Source organism: Antechinus flavipes, chromosome 6 (genome assembly GCF_016432865.1).
Source record: "Antechinus flavipes isolate AdamAnt ecotype Samford, QLD, Australia chromosome 6, AdamAnt_v2, whole genome shotgun sequence".
NCBI classification, from domain to species: domain Eukaryota; kingdom Metazoa; phylum Chordata; class Mammalia; order Dasyuromorphia; family Dasyuridae; genus Antechinus; species Antechinus flavipes.
In genome coordinates this window covers 122,296,288-122,319,436 of record NC_067403.1, presented here as the reverse complement: position 1 = coordinate 122,319,436, position 23,149 = coordinate 122,296,288, and the positions used below count along the sequence as shown (strand labels likewise).

General features: G+C 35.2%; 1 protein-coding gene across 1 annotated transcript in view; it reads right to left on the bottom strand.

Annotated features, from left to right (window-relative positions):
- SNX25 (sorting nexin 25) overlaps positions 1 to 23,149 on the bottom strand; it is a 291,635-nt gene that overhangs the window by 75,211 nt on the left and 193,275 nt on the right. Inside the window, 1 exon segment of the mRNA XM_051965470.1 lies at positions 11,661 to 11,842. Within this exon segment, the coding sequence (XP_051821430.1) occupies positions 11,661 to 11,842 (182 nt within the window).

Genomic DNA, 23,149 nt, shown 5'->3' with positions numbered 1-23,149 from the left:
AAACACTTCTAATTTATTTACTCAATGAATTATTCAAATGTCTGCTTTTTTTTCATTTTGTTTTACTAAGCAATTATAATAGCATCTAAACTAAGAACATGTCAGTTAAGAGAAGAGAGAAGAAAATTAATCTCCAAAACAAAGTAGGAGGAGGAAGAAGAGGAGGAGGGAGTACTGCTTGACTCGGGTTGAAGTTAATGGCTATAATAAAGCTTCTGAATGGTGTAATTTTGATTGTTTGGCAACTTCAATTATTCATATTATTCCTATCTTCTTTTATCATAAATAACAAGAAGTCATTTATATAGAGCTTTAAGATTTTTAAAAATTGGCTCTCCCTCTCATTCTCTCTCTTTCTCATCAAGGGTTTCAAGAGTGATTGTAAAGTAGCTATTCATAATCACAAAGACTGACTGTCATCATAGCATTTATAGAATGCCCATTGGGTGTCAGGCACTGTGCCAATCTCTTTATAACTACAGAACAACTGTAGGAGGTAAGTGCTATTATTTATTTTACATTTGAAGAAACTGAGGGAAACGGATATTAAGTGACTTGTGACATAGACTGTGGTGATTTTCTTCTTTAAAATAGGTTCTCTCTGGGAGAAAGCAGGTTTTTTCAGGGAGATTTTCTGGAGGCAGCCTTAGTTTCAGTTAAGAGTAATAATCACCCAAAATGCAGCCGGTTGGTAAAACTGCAAATGTTTATTTTCTCCTTCCAAAATAGCCCAGTTAGTTGAGGCCTATCTCTCTGCTTGGTTCTAAGAGCTCTTGCAGCTTCTGCCCCTGCTTTCTTCAACCTCTAGCCAGCCAAGTGGAAAATGGAATGAATCTCTCTTGTCTCTGAGAGAGGGCTTGAGGGCTTCCTCCAAGAGTGCTCCTCTCCAACCCCAGTCATGATATAAGAATAGGTCATGGTATAAGAACATGATGGAATATTATTCTTCTATAAGAAATGATGAAAAAAATAAAATTCTGAGGAATAGCTGACCAAGTTATGATAACGAAATATTATTGTTCTGTAAAAAAATTATGAACAAGTTGATTTTAGAAGGGCCTGAAAAACTTTATACGAACTGATGCTGAGTGAAACAGAATGAGGAATACATTGAACACAATAACAGCAAGAATGTGCAATGATCAACTATGAAAGACTTGGTACTCCTCAGTGGTTCAGTGATCCAAAGCAATCTTAATAGACTTTGGATAGAAAATGCCAACTGCATCCAGAAAAAGAACTAAGGATACTGAATGTAAATCAATCCATGCTATGTTCACTTCTTTTTTTTTCTGTTTTCTTTTTTTTAATGTCTCCCATGGTTTTTCCCCTTTGATCTGATTTCTCTTTCTCCCCCAATATGATTCATAAAGCAACATTTATTAAAAATAAATACATTTACTAGGAAAAAATTAAATTAAATTTTAAAAAAACTAGAAAAATTAAATTTAATTTAATTTTTAAAAATTAAATTAAAGAAATGTTGAACAGATTGATTTTAGAAAAGCCTGGAAAAGGAGATCATCATATACTTCAACAACAATACTATATGATGATCAATGCTGATGGATCTGGCCATCTTCAGCAATGAGATGAACCAAATCAGTTCCAATGGAGCAGTAATGAACTGAACCAGCTAAACCCAGTGAAAGAACTCTGGGAGATGACTAAGAAAATTGAATTCCCAATCCCTATATTTTTGCCCACCTGTATTTTGGATTTCCTTCACAGGCTAAGTGTATAATATTTCAGAGTCCGATTCTTTTTATACAGCAAAATAACTGTTTGGACATGTATACTTATTTTGTATTTAATTTATACTTTAACATATTTAACATGTATTGGTCATCCTGCCATCTGGGGGGGAGGGGTGGGGAGAGAGGGAGAAAGAGGGGAAAAATTGGAACAAAAGATCTGGCAATTGTCAATGCTGTAAAATTACCCATGCATATAATTTGTAAATAAAAAGCTATTAAAAATTAAAAAAAAAACAAGAAAGCTAAAATTGAGAAAGAAAAAAGTAGATAAAAATGAATCAATATTGAAGAGCATTGATATAAAGAAACTATTATAATCTCTGAAAGAAAAAAAAAAAAGAAAAGCCTGGAAAGATTTACATGAACTGATGCTTAGTAAAAGTGAGCAGAACCAGGAGAACATTATACACAGTAACTGCAAGATTAAGTGATGATCAACTATCACAGACTTAGCTCTCCTCAGCAATACAATGATCTGAGACAATTCCAATAGATTTGGGATGGAAAATGCCATCGAATCCAGAAAGAGAACTACAGATCAAAGCATACAATTTTCACCTTTTTTTGGTTTGCTTTTTTTCTTTTGTGATTTTTCTCTTTTGTATTCATTTTTCTTTCACAACATGACATAGGGAAATATGTTTAAAAGGACTTGCTGTCTGGGAGAGAGAAGTAAGGGAGAAAAAAAATTGGAACTCAAAATCTTACATGTTAACTGACTATCTTATGATTCAGCTATGCTTTACCTCTGTGACTCCTCAGATTCCTTTCCTCTTTTCCTGACCACCAACCTTCTATATGTGTTGTCTCTCCAAATTTAAATATAAGCTTCTTGACATAGGGACTCTAACTTTTGTATTTATATCCCTAGTGTTTAGCCAAAAACTGGGCAATCAAACAACAAGCATATATTAATTGCCCTCTATTAAATAAGCAATCAATCAACAATATTTATTTTGCACCTGCTATGCAACAGTCATTGTGGTAAAGCAGCAAAGATATAAACATGAAAAACAGTAATTTTTACTTGAATAGCATATGTAAACACAATACACTATATATGTACATATATTAAAAACATAATATATGTATAAATATCATGTGTACATACAAACATGTGTATATATGTATTTATAGGCATTGTATTATATGTATACATATGTGTATGTATATGTGTGTGTGTGTGTATATATATATATGTATTAAAAGAAAAGTAGATACAAATACATACAAGATAAAGACAAGGTAGTTTGGGAGATACAGTGCCAGCATTTGGGAATCAGAAAGGCTTCAAGGAGATTTTACTGAACTCCTACAATGCAGTCAGCACCTTTTCTGTAACCTATAGTCTTAGAGTTTTCTGGAGCATGGAGAGGTTGTCACTAGACCAGGATTATATAACCCATATATGTCAGAGGCTGGGGTGTTCTTTTTCTGTTCTCTTTGAGTTAAGTTACTCTTTTCTTTCTCACTTTTACATCTTCATTCCACTGAGTGCCATTTCTCCAGGAAAGGGAGCACTAAATTTCAAGGACTAAAGTATAGCTTATGTTCCTCTTTAATATCTTTTATGACCAGGGGAGTGCTGTGACCACAAGGCTCTCTCTAGGTAATTTTTGAGTAGCCAAACTGCAGTCCATAGAGTTAGTCTTGAAGCTTAGATCATAAAATCAACTGGGAATGGGCACTCTGCCTTACAGCACAGATGTTCCACATGAATTACAGAAAGAACTTCTCTCTTGCAGGTAGCCAGGAAATTGCTATAGGGAAACTGATACAAAAAAGCAATAGTCTGGGGACAACTTAACATGACTTGTGTTTAAGAAATGGCAGTAAAAACATGAAAAATATCAGCCTGCCTACAAAAATAGCAGTTCAGCATGCAAGTGGTAGCTTCTGCCTAGACTCCATTTAAAAAAAAAAAAAAAAAAAAAAAAAAAGGAGAAATAAAAAGAATGTTCTGCATCGTTCTTTCATTAGCTGAAAGAACTAAGAGCCTTAAGGAGAGTTGGGAGGTACAAGGTTCCACACATGATCAAAGCAGAAAGTAAGAGCCACAGAACAGTGATCAATGGGAAGCAGCTTAGCCCTTTCTTGAGCTCAGCTTTAGAAGTCAGTCCAGTGAGCTGCTCTCAGATCCATGTTAACTAAGACTCAGCTGCTTGGAAAAAAAACTAGTGAGATCTAGGTTTGTTTTGTGTGGGAAAGAGAACTGCTCTCAGGATGCATTATCTTTCTTTATTATTTTATTCCAAATGTTTCCTTCTTATAAATGCATTCTCAATTCTTAAGGCATTTTATTTATCTCCAACAATAATAGCATGTGTATATGTATATATGTGTGTTTACACATAGGTTTCCAAGATGCTCTCCTCACAACAACCTGGGGAGGTAATCTATCTAAGTATTATTTCCCCCATACGTAGAAGAGGAAATTGAGGATTAATGATCTCACCCAGGGTCAGACAACTACTAAGGGCAGCAGTAGGATCGCTAAGATTGTTTGATTCACATGGGAGGTTGCACAGTATGAAAAGCAGAAATAAAATAGCAGGATAAAAGCAGAAATGTGATAAGGCTAGCTAGAGAAGCCAAGACTAGCTTGGCAGGAATGGAATCCAGTAGGCATCAAGCAAACAAGAGCTCAAATTCTCTGTAAGAATCAAGTGGAATACTACAAGTCTCAGTAGGTAAAACATGTCATCACAAGAGAAATAAGTGTTACAGGAGCCATTTGCTAGTGGCTGCTGGGGATCTACTTCTGACCAGCAGAATAGATCCCTTAATGTGAAAGGATAACAATATAAGGAGACTGAGAGGTAGTTGCTTTCTCTGACCTTTCTCCTCTTCTCTCTTGCCATCAATTTATTTCCCAATTCACAAGCAACATCAGTAAGGGCTGATTTGCAATTCCTTCAAATGTGTTATGATTCACAGCTATGGGGGCTTCAGAGCATTTACCCATCCCTTGATGGTATATTCCCTTAAATCCTTTTTAGGCTTTCTGCGTTTCACACTTGGGTGCTGTCTTTAACAAATGAGGATCTGTTCCTTTTGCCTACTGAGTAAATTGACTTTACCAGTCCCTACCTAGCCAATCAGTCTGACCATCTTCTTTCCCTCTACTTTGCTACTTTACATGGTTCTTCCTACTACCATATACACACACACACTGCTTCCACTTTCCACCTCTTGTTCTAGGAACCATAATCAAATCAATGCTCTCATTGTTAATGGGAAGGGAATGTCAATCAATTCTTCCATATCTCCACTTTTCATTGAAGACCAAGTGCCCTTTTCTCAAAGGAGTATGAGCTTAAGAGCAAAAACTGCTCACTTTTTGTATTTATATTCCCAGTACTTATCATTGTGTTTGACACAGTGAACATTTAATTGCTGTTTTCATTTAGTCTACTTTCCCTGGCATTCAAAGCCTTCCACAATATGACACCAACACATACCTCATTTTATGCTACACTCTTATCTAATCTCTGTTCCAGTTACTAAACACATCTTTTGCTATACATATACAAACTTGTGGCTCACTATCTTCACTCTCCTTCAATGAATTCATGCCTATACTTAAAAACCAGATCTTCCAGGAAGCCTTCTCTGATCAAACTTTTCTCTCCCTGAGATCTAAAATAGTATTTACTTTGCATGGCACTTTTCTAATCCATTTATAAAACACTGTATGCTATAATAATCTATATGAGGATGACAATTAGGTTGGATGCTCTTCTGGTATCCATTTAAGGGAAAAGCTTTTTTATGTTTTTTTTTCAAATTTATTTTATTTGAAGGAACAGAATAAACAAAAGGAAAAACAGAAAAGCAATACAAAATAAAGTGAAATAAAACAAAAAAGAACATTATAATGTGTGTCCAGCAAAATATCAGGGAGGATTCAAATATATAACTCAGGGAAACTTCTAATGAAGTGGGTGGATTCTTCCATGGAGGATTTTTTCCCCCTCATTTCTCCTTTTATTTAGTATTTTAACGTTCCCCCAATTATATGTCAAAACAATTTTTAACATTTGCTTTAAAAAGTTTTTGAGTTCCAAATCCTCCCCTTCCTTCTCTCACTTTCCCTCTCATTGAGAAAGAAAGAATTTGCATTTAGGCAAAACATATTTCCATGTTAGTCATGTTGTGAAAGAAAATGCAGACAAAACAAAAGAAAACAAAGTAAAGAAAAAGCATACTTCAATATGCATTCAGACTCCATCAGTTCTTACTCTGGAGATGGAAAGCATCAAAAGTTCTTCAGAATTGTCTTGGATCAGTGTATAGCGAAGAATAGCTAAGTCATTCACAACTGATCATCATAAAATATTGCTGTTACTATAGAGAATGTTCTCCTGGATTTGTTTATTTTACTTTGCATGAATTCATATATATGTTTCCAGATTTTTCTGAGTGTATCCTGTTCATTTCTTATAGCACAATAGTATTCCATCATAATCATATACAAAAAACATGTTCAGTAATTCCCCAATTGATGGACATCACCTCAATTTCCAATTCTTTGCCATCACTAAAAGAGCTGCTACAGATATTTTTGTAGATATGGGTCATTTTGTTTTTTGTTTTTTTACCTCTTTGAGATAGAGACATAGCAGTGATATTGCTGAATCTTTGGGGATAGTTCCAAATTGCTCTCTATATCCAATTCAGTGTGTATTTCTCTCCATGAGCCAATTCCAATGAGAATAAGGTTCATGAACTTTTCCTCATATTTCCTTCTTTGTGGAGGATTTATGAGGAGAGGACAGAGACAAGAGTCTGACAGGATGAAGAAATATCAATAGGCTTTTAACGATATCACTGGATGGATTTAACATGGAACCACTTTGGTGGGGTTTTTTTTTTGTTTTGTTTTTTTTGCTGAGGCAATCAGGGTTAAGTGACTTACCCAGGGTCACACAGCTAGTAAGTGCTAAGTGTCTGAGACCAGATTTGAACTCAGGTCCTTCAGGGCTGATGCTCTATCCACTGTGCCACCTAGTTGTCCCGAACCATTGAAGTCTTGAAGTATGATCATTTGCAATGTACTTTATTGTCCTTCTACAATGGAAATTCCATGAGGGCATAGACAATGTCTCACCCAAACTTTATATCTCACCACACCAGTCTAGCGCTTTGAACATGGTAGATACTTAATATATGTTTGAACTAAACTGGAATCAATCCACAAGTATTTATTAAATTTTTATTCTGGGTGCTAGACAAAGACAGATGAAACAGTTTACTGCTTCAAGGATCTTATATTCTATTCTGGAAGAAAATAAGATTAACGTAAATTCAATCACCCAGGCAAGAATCTGATAGATGGAGAGTCAAGTAACCAAGTGAACACAGATCATGCTTATATGCTATGGAATTTCCCTTTAAACCACAGCAACTATGGGATTCACAAATTTTGCTTTGAAACAGACACTCATACATCATTCATATTAATACTCATCTTTTGTTTCTGCTTTGGAAATCTGAATTGTCTCTAGCCCCTTGAACAGTCACTTTCTCAAAGCTACTTCAGTGACCTTGCCAAACATTTTATTTGGAATACATTCATTAAGAGAAGAGTGACAAAAAATAGAACTGCTGACATGAATGTGGAGCAAAATTGAGGAAATAAAGAAATCAACCATTAGAAGTCTGATAAAAACATTAAGAAATCATTCCAGGCAACATAGGAGGACTCAAAGTTTGAATCTAAAAGGGGCTGTTTATATATGTGGTAGGACTCAACAGGAAAACATCGAAAACACAGCAAAATACAAAACACAGGAAGTCATTGTATGAATTTCAATTTTTTTCTGAGGGGAGGGAAGAGGGAGTTATTTTTTGATAGTGTAGAGGAACTGAGCCTTTGGATCCATTTCCTGCATTTCGACGTAGATAAAATAGTATAATTCACATTAGCAAGGACCAAAGGATTGGCTTTAAGAAACTAGGTTAAAAAGCAGGTAAAGCTAAAAGACTGTAAAGATAATTAACTCCCAACAAGTCATGGTTGCATTAAAAAAGTGTATGTTTATAGAGTATCTCTTTCATTTTTTTTAAACCTATGAGCCTAAAAGCTCCCAGACAACATATCTTGCATTTTCTTATTATTCAAAAAGTATTCACTGTACATTTGATAATGCCATTTTTAGTTAGCCCAAGCTTTCAATGACTTACCTGGGTCCATAAAACTAATTAGGAAGAAACAGGACCAGAATCTGACTCTCCTGTTTATTAGGCCAGTGAATTTTCACTAAACCACGCCAAAGAATGTGTTGTCTGTCATATTCATTGATGAACCTACTCGAGGAAATTCAAATGTCCAAATTATTCTTTAGTAGGGATGGGAGATGGGGACTAGACTTGTGCTTTCATTTGCTTAAGGAACACCTGTGTGAGGAAACAGTTTCAATCCATGCAAAGCAGCACCATCTCTGCACCATAAAGACATTGTGAGATCAAACAACTGGCTCAGAGCAATCAGTATGTCTCACAAGTGGTCACAGGTCTTCTTGGTTTCAATACAAGCTCTCCACCCAGTAAGTCATGATATCTCTCTCAAGGTACTATGTACATAATCGGCCTGACAATGAGGGTCCAGATGGTTTTCCTTTATGCAAAACTAACTCGTTGTATATGTATGAAACATATAATAAAGGCAATGGGTTATAGTGGAAAAAGAGTCCAAGATATCTAGTCCAGAAATGTCACACATGCTGCCTTGTGCAGCCCACATGATGAGTATGGCCCAAATAAGAATAAAATGTAAATAAAAAATGTCATCTGTATCCAGAGAGAGAATGGGGAGTGACTGTGAATCAAAGCATAGTTTTTTCACCTTTTTTGGTTGTTGTTTGTTTGTTTGCTTGGGTTTTTTTTTCATGTTTTTTCCCTCCTTTTGATCTGATTTTTCTTGCACAACATGACAAACATGGAAATATATTTAAAAGAATTGCACATGTTTAACTTGTATCAGACTGCTTGCAGTCTTGGGGAAGGAGAGATTAGGGAGGGAGGGAGAAAGATTTGGAACACAAAGTTGGAACACAGCAATCAATGTTGAAAACTTTCTTTACATGTATTTGGAAAAAATAAAATACTATTCAAAAATGTCATTGGGAATTATTTTTACAAATTAAATCAAAAAAATAAAAAATGGATAGTGTTAGGACTATATGTGATTCTCCAAGTCAATATATCCCTCAAAGGATCCTGTCCAGCATCAAATCTTATGAGTTTATAATTTTAAAAGGGCTTTCTTCTAATTAAATAAGGAAACATTTGTGATATGCTTACTAAAGAATTTAATATAGTTTAAAAATACTTAGATAAAGGAAAAGCGAAAACTACTGTTAGCCTCCAAGGTCAACTAATATGGTCATATAACTGACTACATGGAAAAAAAAATTATTCAGATAATGTTGGAAGCATCCCTACCCATCTGCTTCTCTACCTCTCATTTTCATGTGTCATTACCTAAGTAGGTAATGTAGAACTCTCCTAAAACTAGAACTTGTGGAACAGAATCCTTTATTTATTTTTGAACTAAAGTACCTCTGTTTCCCAGTGTACAAAAATATATCCAGGGTGATCCATTGCACTTATGTCACAGATTTTCAAGCTCTTAAATCAAGAAATTGATGAGTTTAATGGGCCAAGTACAAGCAGATTAAGAGCACTGGCAGAATGATTTTGGCTGTCACCTCAGGCTCCAAACACTTTTCATTGCAAGCCCCCAAACAAATCAATTGATTTCTTGACCTTTTCAATAGAAAACTAACATCTTTGCCAGTCTCCCTGGGAAAGAAACCAAGGGACAAGAGAGGAAAGGGAGCAGGAAGGGAATAAGTATTTAAATAGAACTTACTATGTGTAGGCACTCCTACCAAGCACTTAAATATTACCTCATTTGAGCTTTTATATAACACCCCTGGAAGGTAGATGCTTATTATTATCCCTATTGTATAGCTGAAAAAACTGAGGCAGATAATGGTTAAGTGACTTGCCCAGGGTCATAAAGCCAGTATAGTCTGAGACTGAGTCACTCTGCTCTATTGACAACGCCAGATCAACCAACATTCATTCATTCAATAATTATCTACTAAGTCAAACACTGTGATAAATGTTAAAAATACAAAGATAAAAGCAAAGATAGAACTTGAGCTCAAAAATGCCAAAATTCTATATAATCCTTTAAGAAAATAGTATCAACTGCTTCTCAGTTTTCCCATTTACTTTATATTAGAGGAAATATTTTAAAATACTTTGGTAATTGTATTTTTTGTTTATTTTTAATACACATTGTTTTATGAATTATGTTGGGAGAGAAAAATCAGAGCAAATGGGAAAAACCAAAAGAGAAATAAAAAAACAGAAAAAAAGAAGTGATATGTTGATTTACATTCAGTCTCCTTACTTCTTTTTCTGGATACAGATGGTATTTTTTGTCCAAAGTCTATTGGGATTGCTTTGGATCACTGAACTACTGAGAAGAATCAAGCTTTCATAATTGATCAACACACATTCTTGCTGTTATTGTGTACAATGTATATTTCTTCCTAGTTCGTTTGCTTGTTTCCTCAGCATCAACTCATGTAAATCTTTCCAGGCCTTTCCATAATCAGCTTATTCATTATTTTTTTATAGAACAATAATATTCCATTACCTTCATATACCACAACTTGTTCAGCCATTCCCCAATTGATGGGCATCGACTACTTTTCCAATTCTTTGCTACCACAAAAAGATAAACATTTTTGCATATGTGGGTCATATTTCCCTCCTTTATGATTTCCTTGGAATACAGACGTAGTAATTATACTGCTGGGTCAAAGAATATGCAGTTTTATAGCCCTTTGGATGTAGTTTGAAATTGCTCTCCAGAATGGTTAGATCATTTCACAACTTCCACATTCCCTCCAACATTTATGATTATGCTTTCCTGTCATCTCAGCTAATTTGAGAGGTGTGAGGTAGTATTTCAGAATTGTTTTAATTTGCATTTCTCTAATCAATAGTGATTTAGAGCATTTTTTCATATAACTATAAATGCCTTTAATTTCATTATCTGAAAATTGTCTGTTCATATCCTTTGACCATTTATCAATCGGAGAATGTTGATAACTGTATTTTGATATGATGTGTTTCCTTTGTAATCTTGTACATTTTATTCCATATATTTAAAAATATGATCCTGAGAAGGGGTCAACAGACTTCCTTAGATTGCCAAAGGGATTCATGACACATAAAAAGTTAAGTACTTTTGATTATCCTTGTCCCATCCCCTAGTAACAAGAACAATAAATGCACAACCAAGCATCCCTTGATGGATTTTTCTGTCCATATGTCACACGGACATGGCAGGAAGAGGATCTTGACTATATAAATAACAATCAGATAAGAGAGTAAACAACTTGTCTATGAGGTCTCCTACTTATAATTAGGTTGTATGGCCCCAAAGACTTTAAATTTTTAGCCTCAAACCCAAACATCCCAAATAAGCTCTCTTCTCTTTTCCTACCTGTTGTCACAGGCAGCTAGTTAATGTTCCTTTTCACATTCTTGACTCTCAGGAAATTGACTTGTTACCAATTAGAATCAATATATCTCCACTGGTTGGGCCACTTTTGCAATGTAAGGGCTGCTTGAGGGCATATTGATATCTGTGATCCACAAAGAGGAACAGTAAAAGGAAAATGTACATAAAATGTCATCACACCTGCTACTTCATCAGAAATGGGGGAAGACAGGCAATGGTGACATTTGGGTCAAAGGAGAAATGTGGGACTCAGAATTTCTATGTTCTGTGTTCTATGTCTAAATGATATCTGCGTTCATAACCACCTGAATGTGAAATGGGACACACATAAAGACTGAGAACAATCAAAGTTTTACCTTCTGGCCCTGAGGCCCTTCTCCCTCATCCGAGACCCCATCTTCTTGCTGATCATAAGCAGGTCCTCCCAGAAGTCGAATTCTTTTCTCACACTGTTTCTTGGCCACAGTCAACTGGTTAATGTATCTTTTCATATTCCTGGCTCTCAGGAGATCAGCTTTCATCGCAGCAGTCTCTTTGCCTGTTGGTGGAGCAACAGATAACAACCAGTTAAGGGAGACATGGGAGCAATGGATAAACTGCAGAGTATCGCCAACTCACACACACATGAGGCCGGCAGACTCAGCATTTTCAAAATCCCATTCACTTCTGGTTCCCTCAGCTACCATGAATTCATCCAACAAGATAATTTGATAATTTAAGAATCTTAACATTTGCTAAATGCTAGTTCTATATCAAAAACCCTCCATGCCTTATTGGGCAGTTTTCAGCAATTACCATAGACAAAAATAATCCTCTCCTAGGGGTCAATTATTATTATTTTTTAAATTATAACCCTCTCTAAATTTAGATACACTAGTCCTCTAAGGATCTACTTCAAGGCCTTTATTCAAAGGAAGCAAAATGCCAACTTGGAAATATTTTTCCTTGGTTATTGAAACAATGAACTTTGATAGCTCTGACTCTCTCGAATTAAGTGACTGAGTCTAAAACTATACGTTTTTCTAGTAAAATGACTAGATTGATTCTATAGTTTTTTTTTTAACTGATCCTATTTATAATTAATTGATTTTGTCCTGTCACTGCCTAAAAGTCATGGTACTTTGCATCTGAACTTAGTTCAGAAATTCAGCTGGCCTTGTTACGAGTTAAGTTTAGAAATCCAGTTCTCTTGCTAATCACTGTTCTATTCTTGCTTCAAGGAAATTTGTTATTCTTGAGGGATGCAGGTGGGCTCAAACAATGAACAGTTCTTAGTCAGAGAAGGGAAGAAGGTTGTTGCTAGCCCCCCATTCCCAATTTCCAACCAATCGTATTCTCCCCCCCCAACTTCAATTCTGTTAATGTTGTTCAGTTGTGTCTGAGATTTTATGATCCTATTTGGGTTTTCTTGGCAAAGACACTGGAATGGGTTTCCATTTCCCTCTCCAACTCATTTGGAAGATGGGGAAATTGAGACATTAAGACTTAACCAAGGTCATACAGCTAGTTAATATCTGAGCCCGGATTTAAACTCATGAAATTAAGTTTTCCTAACTCCAGACCTGGCATGACATTCACGATGCCATCTAGCTGCCCCCAGCTCTGAAACTAATCACATTGATTTTGCCATTTTTTGATGTAGAATTCTTTTAACCAATTATAATTTGTGTCCTGCCTATGAAGCCCTATTCTTTGTCCTATATTCCCCAAAACTATATAAAAGAGCTGATCCCTCTTTCAGGGTCTAAGCTTTGTTGAGGAAGCTGAGATTTCATTTATTTGCATCAGAACTTGGTCTCACTGTCACACTGGTAATTATTTGGTCATATGCTCAGAATATATCCTTCAAACAGACTCCTTGGGGAATCAATCCCAGGAAAAACTGAGCATAGTATTTTCTTTTCTTTTCCTTTTTTTATTGAAGTTTTTTTTTTCAAAATATATGCAAGGATAATTTTTCAACATTGACCCTTGAAAAACCTTGTGTTCCAGTTTTTCCTCCCCTTCTCTTCACCCCGAAAAGAAGTTCATGAGTGGTGTTTAGGTCACTGGATGAGCTGCCATGACTAGAAGTATACTAGTAAAGCACTTTCTTTCTTTTTCTGTTTTTGTTTTTTGGGGGGAGAGGCAATCAGAGTTAAGTGACTTGCCCAATTAATAAACTTCTGAGGCTGGATTTGAACTCAGGTCTTCCTGATTCCAGGACTTGATGTGCACTTTACCTAGCTTCCTGAAGTACATTCTTTCAAGTCCACATCAGGTTCTCAACTTTTGGAATATTTGGCTGATAGACACTAATAAAAGAATCTATAACCTTCAGCCTCTACCTTTAGGACAAAACAAAAACCTTAGCCTTTTCAAAAATCGAACAGAGAGCCAATTCCACAAATCCAGCCTCAGCTTCAGTGTTATCTGAGCATCTGTGTGTTCATGCATACTGTCACTAGAGATCATGGGAGAAGTGGTACCCACAAGTTTCCTCTTCTCAAAATCTCAAATTCTATTTCATGGATGGCATTCAGACCAAGTTAAATTTCACAAAATGTAAACAAGCTAGACTTCAGTTTTAAGCTTAGTGCCAAACATTTCATGTGGTAAGCATGCAGACAAGATTTCAATTCAGAACAGGGAGTATCTGGGAGTGTAGGGGGAAAGGGCACCCGTTTTCATCATCTACATCTCTCTTTTCCCAAGGAAGGCTTAAAAATCTCTTCTATAAGAATAAAGACCAAAAGCAGCTTTATAAAAGGAGGAGGGAGGGAAAAAAGGAAAAAACCCTATAACCCAGCTGCAGAGTTAAGGAGAATGTTCTCGGGTTGGAGGGCTTGAATATAGAGGGCTCCTGTGAATCTGCTGTTTGTTAATGAGCAATACAATACCATTGTTGGGTCACAAAGCTTCTTGCTCTCCCCAAAAGAGCAGCTTGTAGCTCAGACAATTCCATGTATTTTTGCCTTGGAAAATTAATCCTGCGTTCGGCAGTGAATGCCTACCATGGTACCCTGCCCGCCTATATTTCTGACTAGTGAAAATCCTGGCAAATCTAGTGATCCCAATGAATACGCTGCTTTGTGACCTTAAAACCCATTCAGCTGAGAAATATCCACATGTCGAGAAGAGTGTCAGAGAACGTGTGCACAACCACACTTTACATGACATTATCACTGAGCTCAAACCCAATTCACTCTGCAGTTGTTCTATAGGGTCTTAAGGATTCAAGGTAAATGGAACCCATAGTAATATGCATTGTTGAAACCCTTTTGAATGCAGAATGCTTAATCCGGTTTAGGAAGGCAGATCTGGTGGACAGTGAGCCAAGACAATGACTTCCTAAAGCAAGTCTGAGGATAAAAATAAGTAGAGTGAAATAATCCAAAGAAATGAAAAGTATCTTGACATATTTTCCCTCTATCTGATACAATTTTGATTCTACTTGAGGACACATGTCAGAAAACAAGAGCAGCCAAGAGCTGAGATGGAAACCAGGATGAGAAGAAGACCAGAAATCATCCAATCCACAAGGATTTTTTTAAGAAATTGGAGAAAAAAAATCAGGGAAAGTTTTGGTAGCTGTCTTCTAGTTTTATTTTCAGAGGCTGGGCATGTTCTGTCCACCTCCCAAACAGAACTTGAGGGACAATACATGGCTGCTGGCATTTAATGAAAAAAACTTCTGAATATTCTGGGCTATTCAATAATAAACTGCACTGCTTTGGAAAGTAATGATTGCCTCTAAATTGGGGGATTTAGGAGTAGATTGGGGAAATATTTTGTTAGGGATAATGTGATCACAAATTTAGAGTTACAAGAGATCTTAAAGACCATTGTGTTCAACATCTCCTATTTTACAAATAAGAAAACAAAGACACAGGGAAGTCATTAAGTGGGATTTGAACTCAGGTCTTAATGATACTAAGTCCAGCACCTAATCACACTGATCAAGTCTGGAGGGCACTAGTGGATCTATGAGGTCCCTTGGACATCTGAAATTCTATGATTTTTATCAGAAAAGGATAATGAGCTGAAATGTAAAGAGACAAATACATTCAGGAAAAGATTTCTGATTATTAAAGTATGGAAAACAATAATAAGTTTAGAAATGCCATTATAGAAGATCATTGGAAATTTTTTAAGAGAAAAATTTATGTTCAGATAGCTCTGAGAGCAGAGATTTATGCTTTATTTGAGGAGAGGAGGGGGATTAAGTAATGACATGAGGAATTGGTTAAAAAAAATACAAAGGACAACTATCCATTTCTAAGACAGCTAGGATAACTATAGAATATAGAGTGCCAAGAATGAATTCAGAAAGACTTGTCTTCCTAAGTTCAAATGTGACCTCAGACACTTACTAGCTGTGTGACCTTGGGTAAGTCACTTCATCCTGTTTGCCACAGTTTCGTCATCTGTAAAATGAGCAGGAGAAGAAAATGGCAAACCACTCTAGTATCTTTGCCAAAAAACAAAAAACAATAGGTTCACCAAGAGTAAGACATGCTGAAAACATCTGAACAACAGTATCAATTTCTACATTTACCATGACAGCTACAGATAAATAATGGATCAAAGGATATGAACAGCTTTTAAAAGAACTGCAGACTCTAAGTGGTCAGATGAAAATTGTTCCTAATAATGAAAAGAAAGAGATAAACACATTAAACAACTCTGAAATTATGCATCATATCCTACAAACTGACAAAGACAGGGGATAAAATGGAAGCAGTCCATATTGGAAGGGCTGTGGGCAGACAGGCATGTAAATAAATTGTTGTAATAGTTATGAATTAGTTGAACCGTTCTGGACATCAATTTGGAATTAGGTAAGAATTCAAATGAAATTGTTCATACCCTTTGAAAAGTAATTTCATTACCATTATTATACAAATATGGGAAAGAGATAGGAGGCAGAAAAATAGATTCTAATAATTTGTGGTAGCCAAAAACTGGAAACAACGTAGGGAAGGGTTGGGGAAAAAATACGGTGTTGGAATGTAATAGAATATTATTGTAGAACAAGAAATGAGGACAATGAGACTTTCAGAGAAACACTAGAACATGTTTTTGAACTAATGCAGAGTAAAATAAGTTGTAGCAAAAGACCAATATGCATTATAACAAGGTAAATGAAAAAGCTTTTGAAAAGAAAACTGAACTCAGAGTAAATGAAGAATTAAATAATAATCACATCAGAAAATGCAACCACTCATAGTTCTGTCTTCTTGGTAGAGAAACAGGAGACTACCAGAGCAGATCGTTATTTACACTGTCAGAAGCCTACATTATGCCACATTGTTGTAAGACAGGGTTTGATTTAGGAGTGGGACGGACGGTATTTGAGCCAGCAATATCTTCATTCCTCTCTAGGCTACAGTATGGGTTCTTCTACCATGGCTAAAACACATCTCCAGCCCTAGAATTCACACAAAAATTTAAGTTGCCTCTGTACCTTCTCTCCCATTGCATGAATTAGGATTCATCCACTATAAATTGCTTTAAACTAATGCCCTATATGATTGTGAGCTATTATTAATAAAAAACAAAATATCATTAAATCTATTTTTAAATAGTTACTATAAAGTAACAAATTATAAAATAAAGTATAAACACTGGGAGATATTGCAAGTTCAGTTCTAGCCCAATGCAACACAGCTAATATCACAATAGCATGAGTTACATGAATGATTTGGTTTCCCAGTATATATAAAAGTTATGTTTAAACTACACTGTAGTCTATTAAGTGTGCAATAGCATTATATCTAAAAATACCAATGTATATACCTTAATTTAAAAGTACATTATTGCTAAAAAAAAAAAAAAAATCTTAATCATCGCCTGAGAGTGATTTGTAATAGTTTTGTTGATGTAAGTTGAGTTGTAGAGTGAGTTGTAATAGTTTTGCTGATGTAAGGTCTTGCCTCCCAGTTGGCGGATGATGACTGAGGGTTAGGGTGGTTGTGGCAATTTCTTAAAATAAAACAATAGGGAAGTTTGCCACATCAACTGATTTCACTTGACCACTTAGAGACCCACTGCAGGGCTATTAATTAGCCAGTTTCACTATTGTGTCTTGGAGAGAAGGAAGGTCCAAAGAGAGGGAGAAAGACAGGGGAATGGGCAGTTAGTGGAAGAGTCAATACATACACAATGTTTATCAATTAAATTTGCTATCTTATCTGGAAGTGGTTTGTGGTACAAACAATTACAACAGTAACATCAAATACCATTGATCATAGATCACCACAAGAAATATAATAATAATGAAAATGTTTGAAATATTGTGAGAATTACCAAAATGTGACACAAAGACACAAGGTGAGCACATGCTATTGAAAAAATGACACCAATAGATTTACTTGCCTGACACAGGACTGCCACAAACCTTCAATTTGCAAAAAATATTATATCTGTGAAGCACTTAAATAAAGTAAAGTGCAATAAAACAAGACATGCTTGTATCTTTGAATCAGAAATTCGATGTGAACATCACAAGTAGTCCAACTGAACTATCACTGTATTTTATACTTAGGAAAAAAATCAATAATAGATTATTTTCCTCTTCATACTTTACTCCATAGAATTCCAAGGCTAAATCATATTCTAGGAGTTTCCAATAGGGGACAAATGAGACTCCTTATCAGGTCTGTTACAGAGCCCCTAGGGTCTTGCCATATAGCTTTCTTCAACTCCCAACAGCTTAGAAGAATTTGAAGTACTGAGAAAGGTCCTGGAACACAGTGAGGATGAAGTTGACTGGCAAGCCTCCATCATTGCACTCAAGGCTCTCAAGATGGATTTCAAGAGTTTGGGTGGGAAGTAGAATATTTTACCCTTATACTTAAATCAACAGTGAGGGTATTAAGTGCTTCCAGTAAATATGATGTCAGAAACTTTACACTAAACTCCTACACTATAAGAGTTCAGTGAATAGGTATGTTTACTTTGGGACAACTTAAAAACCTATTTTCAGAAACAGCCGTTGAATTTTTAAGACAAAGGTCAGTGGCGATCTTTGGGGGTTTACTGAAAATCATAAAGTTCTTCAAAACTATTGATGACAATTTCCAAAAGCTGTCTTGACACTAAATATTACGTTTGAATCTGAGGCTTATGTGTTCTTTTAAGAGAGAAAATTTAATTTTTTTTCCCTCAAGATAAATGCTTTGAATACCCAAGTAAAGAAATTAAAATTTTCTATTTCATTTTTTTTAAATAACTTTTTATTGACAGAACCCAAGCTAGGGTAATTTTTTATAACATTATCCCTTGCACTCACTTCTGTTCCGATTTTTCCCCTCCCTCCCTCCACCCCCTCCCCCAGATGGCAAGCAGTCCTATATATGTTAGGTAGGTTACAGTATTGTTGCACAGGGAGAATTGGATTCAGAAGTTATAAATAACCAGGGATGAAAAACAAAAATGCAAGCAGTTTATATTCATTTCCCAGTGTTTTTTCTTTGGAAGTAGCTGCTTCTGTCCATCCTTGATCAATTGAAACTGAGTTAGATCTCTTTATCGAAGAGATTCCCTTCTATCAGAATACATCCTCATACAGTATCATTGTTGAGGCATATAATGATCTCCTGGTTCTGCTCATTTCACTTAGCATCAGTTCATATAAGTCTCGCCAGTCCTCTCTGTATTCATCCTGCTGGTCATTTCTTACAGAACAATAATATTCCATAATGTTCATATACCACAATTTACTCAACCATTCGCCAATTGGTGGACATCCATTCATTTTCCAGCTTCTAGCCAATACAAACAGGGCTGCCACAAACATTTTGGCACATACAGGTTCCTTTCCCTTCTTTAGTATCTCTTTGGGGTATAAGCTCAGTATAAACACTGCTGGATCAAAGGGTATGCACAGTTTGATAACTTTTTGAGCATAGTTCCAAATTGCTCTCCAGAATGGCTGGCTATGTTCAATTTTCCCACATCCCCTCCAACATTCCGCATTATCTTTCCCTGTCATTCTAGCCAATCTGACAAGTGTGTAGTGGTATCTCAGAGTTGTCTTAATTTCCATTTCTCTGATTAATAATGATTCATATGGCTATAAATAATTTTAATTTCTTTGTCTGAGAATTGTCTGTTCATATCCTTTGACAATTTATCAATTGGAGAACGGCTTGATTTCTTATAAATTAGAGTCAATTCTCTATATATTTTGGAAATGAGGCCTTTATCAGAACCTTTGACTGTAAAAATATTTTCCCAGTTTATATTGTTTCTCTTCTAATCTTGTCTGCATTAGTTTTGTTTGTACAAAAACTTTTCAATTTGATATAATCAAAATTTTCTATTTTGTGGTCAATAGTGATCTCTAGTTCTTCTTTGGTCATAAATTCCTTCCTCTTCCACAAGTCTGAGAGGTCAACTATCCTATGCTCTTCCAATTTATTTATAATCTCATTCTTTATGCCTAGATCATGAACCCATTTTTAACCTTATCTTGGTGTGTACGGTGTTAAGTGTAGGTCAATGCCTAGTTTCTGCCATACTAATTTCCAATTTTCCCAGTAATTTTTGTCAAATAAGGCATTCTTATCCCAAAAACTGGGGTCTTTGGGTTTGTCAAACACTAGATTTTTAAAGTTATTGGCTGTTTTGTCCTTTGAACCTAACCTATTCAAAGGATCAACTAGTCTATTTCTTAGCCAATACCAGATGGTTTTAGTAACTGCTGCTTTATAATATAATTTTAGATCTGGTACAGCTAGGCCACCTTCATTTGATTTTTTTTTTCATTAATTCCCTTGAAATTCTTGACCTTTTGTTTTTCCATATGAACTTTGTTGTTATTTTTTCTAGTTCATCAAAGTAGTTTTTTGGGAGTCTGATTGGTATAGCACTAAATAAATAGATTAATTTAGGTACTATTGTCATTTTTATTATATTTGCTCACCAAATCCAAGAGCATTTAATATTTTTCCAGTTGGTTAGATCAGACTTAATTTGTGTGTAAAGTGTTTTATGGTTTTGTTCATAAAGTTTCTGATTTTCCCTTGGCAGATAGATTCCTAAATATTTTATACAATCAGTAGTTACTTTAAATGGAATTTCTTTTTGTAACTTTAACTGTTGGGTTTTGTTAGTGATATATAAGAATGCTGATGACTTATGTGGGTTTATTTTGTATCCTGCCATTTTGCTGAAGGTGTGGATTGTTTCTAATAACTTTTTAGTAGAATCTCGGGGGTTCTCTAAGTATACTATCATATCATCAGCAAAGAGTGATAATTTGGTTTCCTCATTGACTACTCTTATTCCTTTAATCTCTTTCTCAACTCTTATTGCCAAAGCTAGCATTTCTAATACAATATTAAAGAGTAACGGTGAAAATGGGCAACCTTGTTTCACTCCTGATCTTATTGGGAATGTTTGCAGTTTGTCCCCGTTACATATGATGCTTACTGCTGGTTTTAAATAGATGCTCCTGATTATTTTAAGGAAAAGTCTATTTATTCCTATACTCTCAAGAGTTTTTAATAGGAATGGATGTTGGATTTTATCAAATGCTTTTTCTGCATCTATTGAGATGATTTATATGGTTTTTGCTAATTTGATTATTAATATGTCCAATTATACTGATAGTTTTCCTAATATTGAACCAGCCCTGCATTCCTGGTATAAATCCTACTTGATCGTGGTGTATTATCCTGGGGATGATTTTCTGTAGTCTTTGTGCTAATATCTTATTTAAGATTTGAGCAGCAATATTCAATAGGGAAATTGGTCTATAATTTTCTTTCTCTGTTCTCAACCTACCTGGTTTAGGTATCAGTACCATGTCTGTGTCATAAAAGGAATTTGGTAGGACTCCTTCATTCCCTATTTTTTCAAATAGTTTATAAAGCATTGGGGCTAATTGTTCTTTGAATGTTTGGTAGAATTCACATGTAAATCCATCTGGTCCTGGGGATTGTTTTTAGGGAGTTGATTGATAGTTTGTTCTATTTCTTTTTCTGAGATGGGACTATTTAAGCAATTTACTCCCTCCTCTAATAATCTGGGAAGCCTATATTTTTGGAGGTAGTCATCCATTTCGCTTAGGTTACCAAATTTATTGGCATAAATTTGAGCAAAGTAACCCCTTATTATTTCTTTAATTTCCTTTTCATCAGTGGAAAGTTCTGCCTTTTCATTTTTAAGACTACTAATTTGATGTCCCTCTCTCCTTTTTCTAATCAGATTTACCAAAGATTTACCAATTTTATTGTTTTTTTCATAAAACCAACTCTTAGTTTTATTTATTAGTTCAATAGTTTTTTACTTTCTATATTATTAATTTCTCCTTTAAATTTTAGAATTTCAAGTTTAGTAATTGATTGGGGGGTTTTAATTTGGTCTTTTTCTAACTTTTTAAGTTGTAGGCCCAATTCATTGATCTTTTTTTCTATTTTATTCATGTAAGCCTCTAAGGATATAAAATTTCCCCTTATTACTGCTTTGGCTGCATTCCATAAATTTTGATATGATGTGTCATCATTGTCATTATCTTGAGTGAAATTATTAATTGTGTCTATAATTTGCTGTTTCACCCAATCATTCTTTAAGATGAGATTATTTAGTTTCCAATTACTTTTTGGTCTATTTACACCTAAATTTTTGTTGAATGTAGTTTTTATTGCATTGTGATCTGAAAAGAAAGCATTTATTATTTCTGCCTTCCTGCATTTAATTTTGAGGTCTTTATGTCCTAATATATGGTCAATTTTTGTGTAGGTTCCATGAACTGCTGAGAAGAAAGTATACTCTTTTCTGTCACCATTCAGTTTTCTCCTGAGATCTATCATACCTAATTTTTCTAATATTCTATTCACCTCTTTAATTTCTTTCTTATTTGTTTTGTGATTTGATTTATCTAAATCTGAGAGTGCAAGATTGAGATCTCCCACTATTATAGTTTTGCTGTCTATTTCTTCTCGCAACTCTCTTAACTTCTCCTTTAGGAAGTTAGATGCTATACCACTTGGTGCATATATGTGTAATACTGATATTGCTTCATTGTCTATAGGACCCTTTAGCAAGATATAGTTTCCTTCCTTATCTCTTTGGATTAGATCAGTTTTTGCTTTTGCTTGATCTCAGATAAGGATGGCTACCCCTGCTTTTTTGACTTCACCTGAAGCATAATAGATTCTGCTCCAGCCTTTTAACCTTTACTCTGTATGTATCCCTGTTTCAAATGTGTTTCCCATAAACAACAAAAGTCAGGGTTCTGACTTTTGATCCAGTCTGCTATCTGCCTCCTCTTTATGGGAGAGTTCATCCCATTCACATTTATGGTTAAAATTACTAATTCTGTATTTCCTGCCATCCTAATATCTCCAGATTATACTTTTCTTTTTCTTGCCCTCCTTCCCTTCTTCCCTAGGATTAAACTTATTGGTCCCACTGGTCCCACTTGCGTCACGCAGCTCTCCCTCTTTAGTATCCCTCCCTCTTCCCTTTGAATCCCTTTCCCTTTCTTGTATCCTTCCCTTATTACTCTTTTTCCTTTTCCCTTTTCCTCTCCCATTTTTTAATGAAGAGAGAGAAGATTCTCTGTAAAACAAATATGTCAATTATTTCCTCTTTGAGCCAACTCTGATGAGTAGGATTCACACAATGTTCCTCCCCCTCTCTAAGTTCCCTCAGATATGATAGGTTTCCTTTGCCTCATCTTCGCATGTAGTTTCCCTCTTTTTATCTCCTTTTCTCTTTTTCTGATACTATCCCCTTTCCTTTTCTACTTCCCTTTTTTATGTTATATCAGTAAAATCAAATTATACATGTGGTTTTTATGTATATCATAACAGAAATACAGTTCTCAAGAGTTCCTTTTACCTTTTTCTACTTC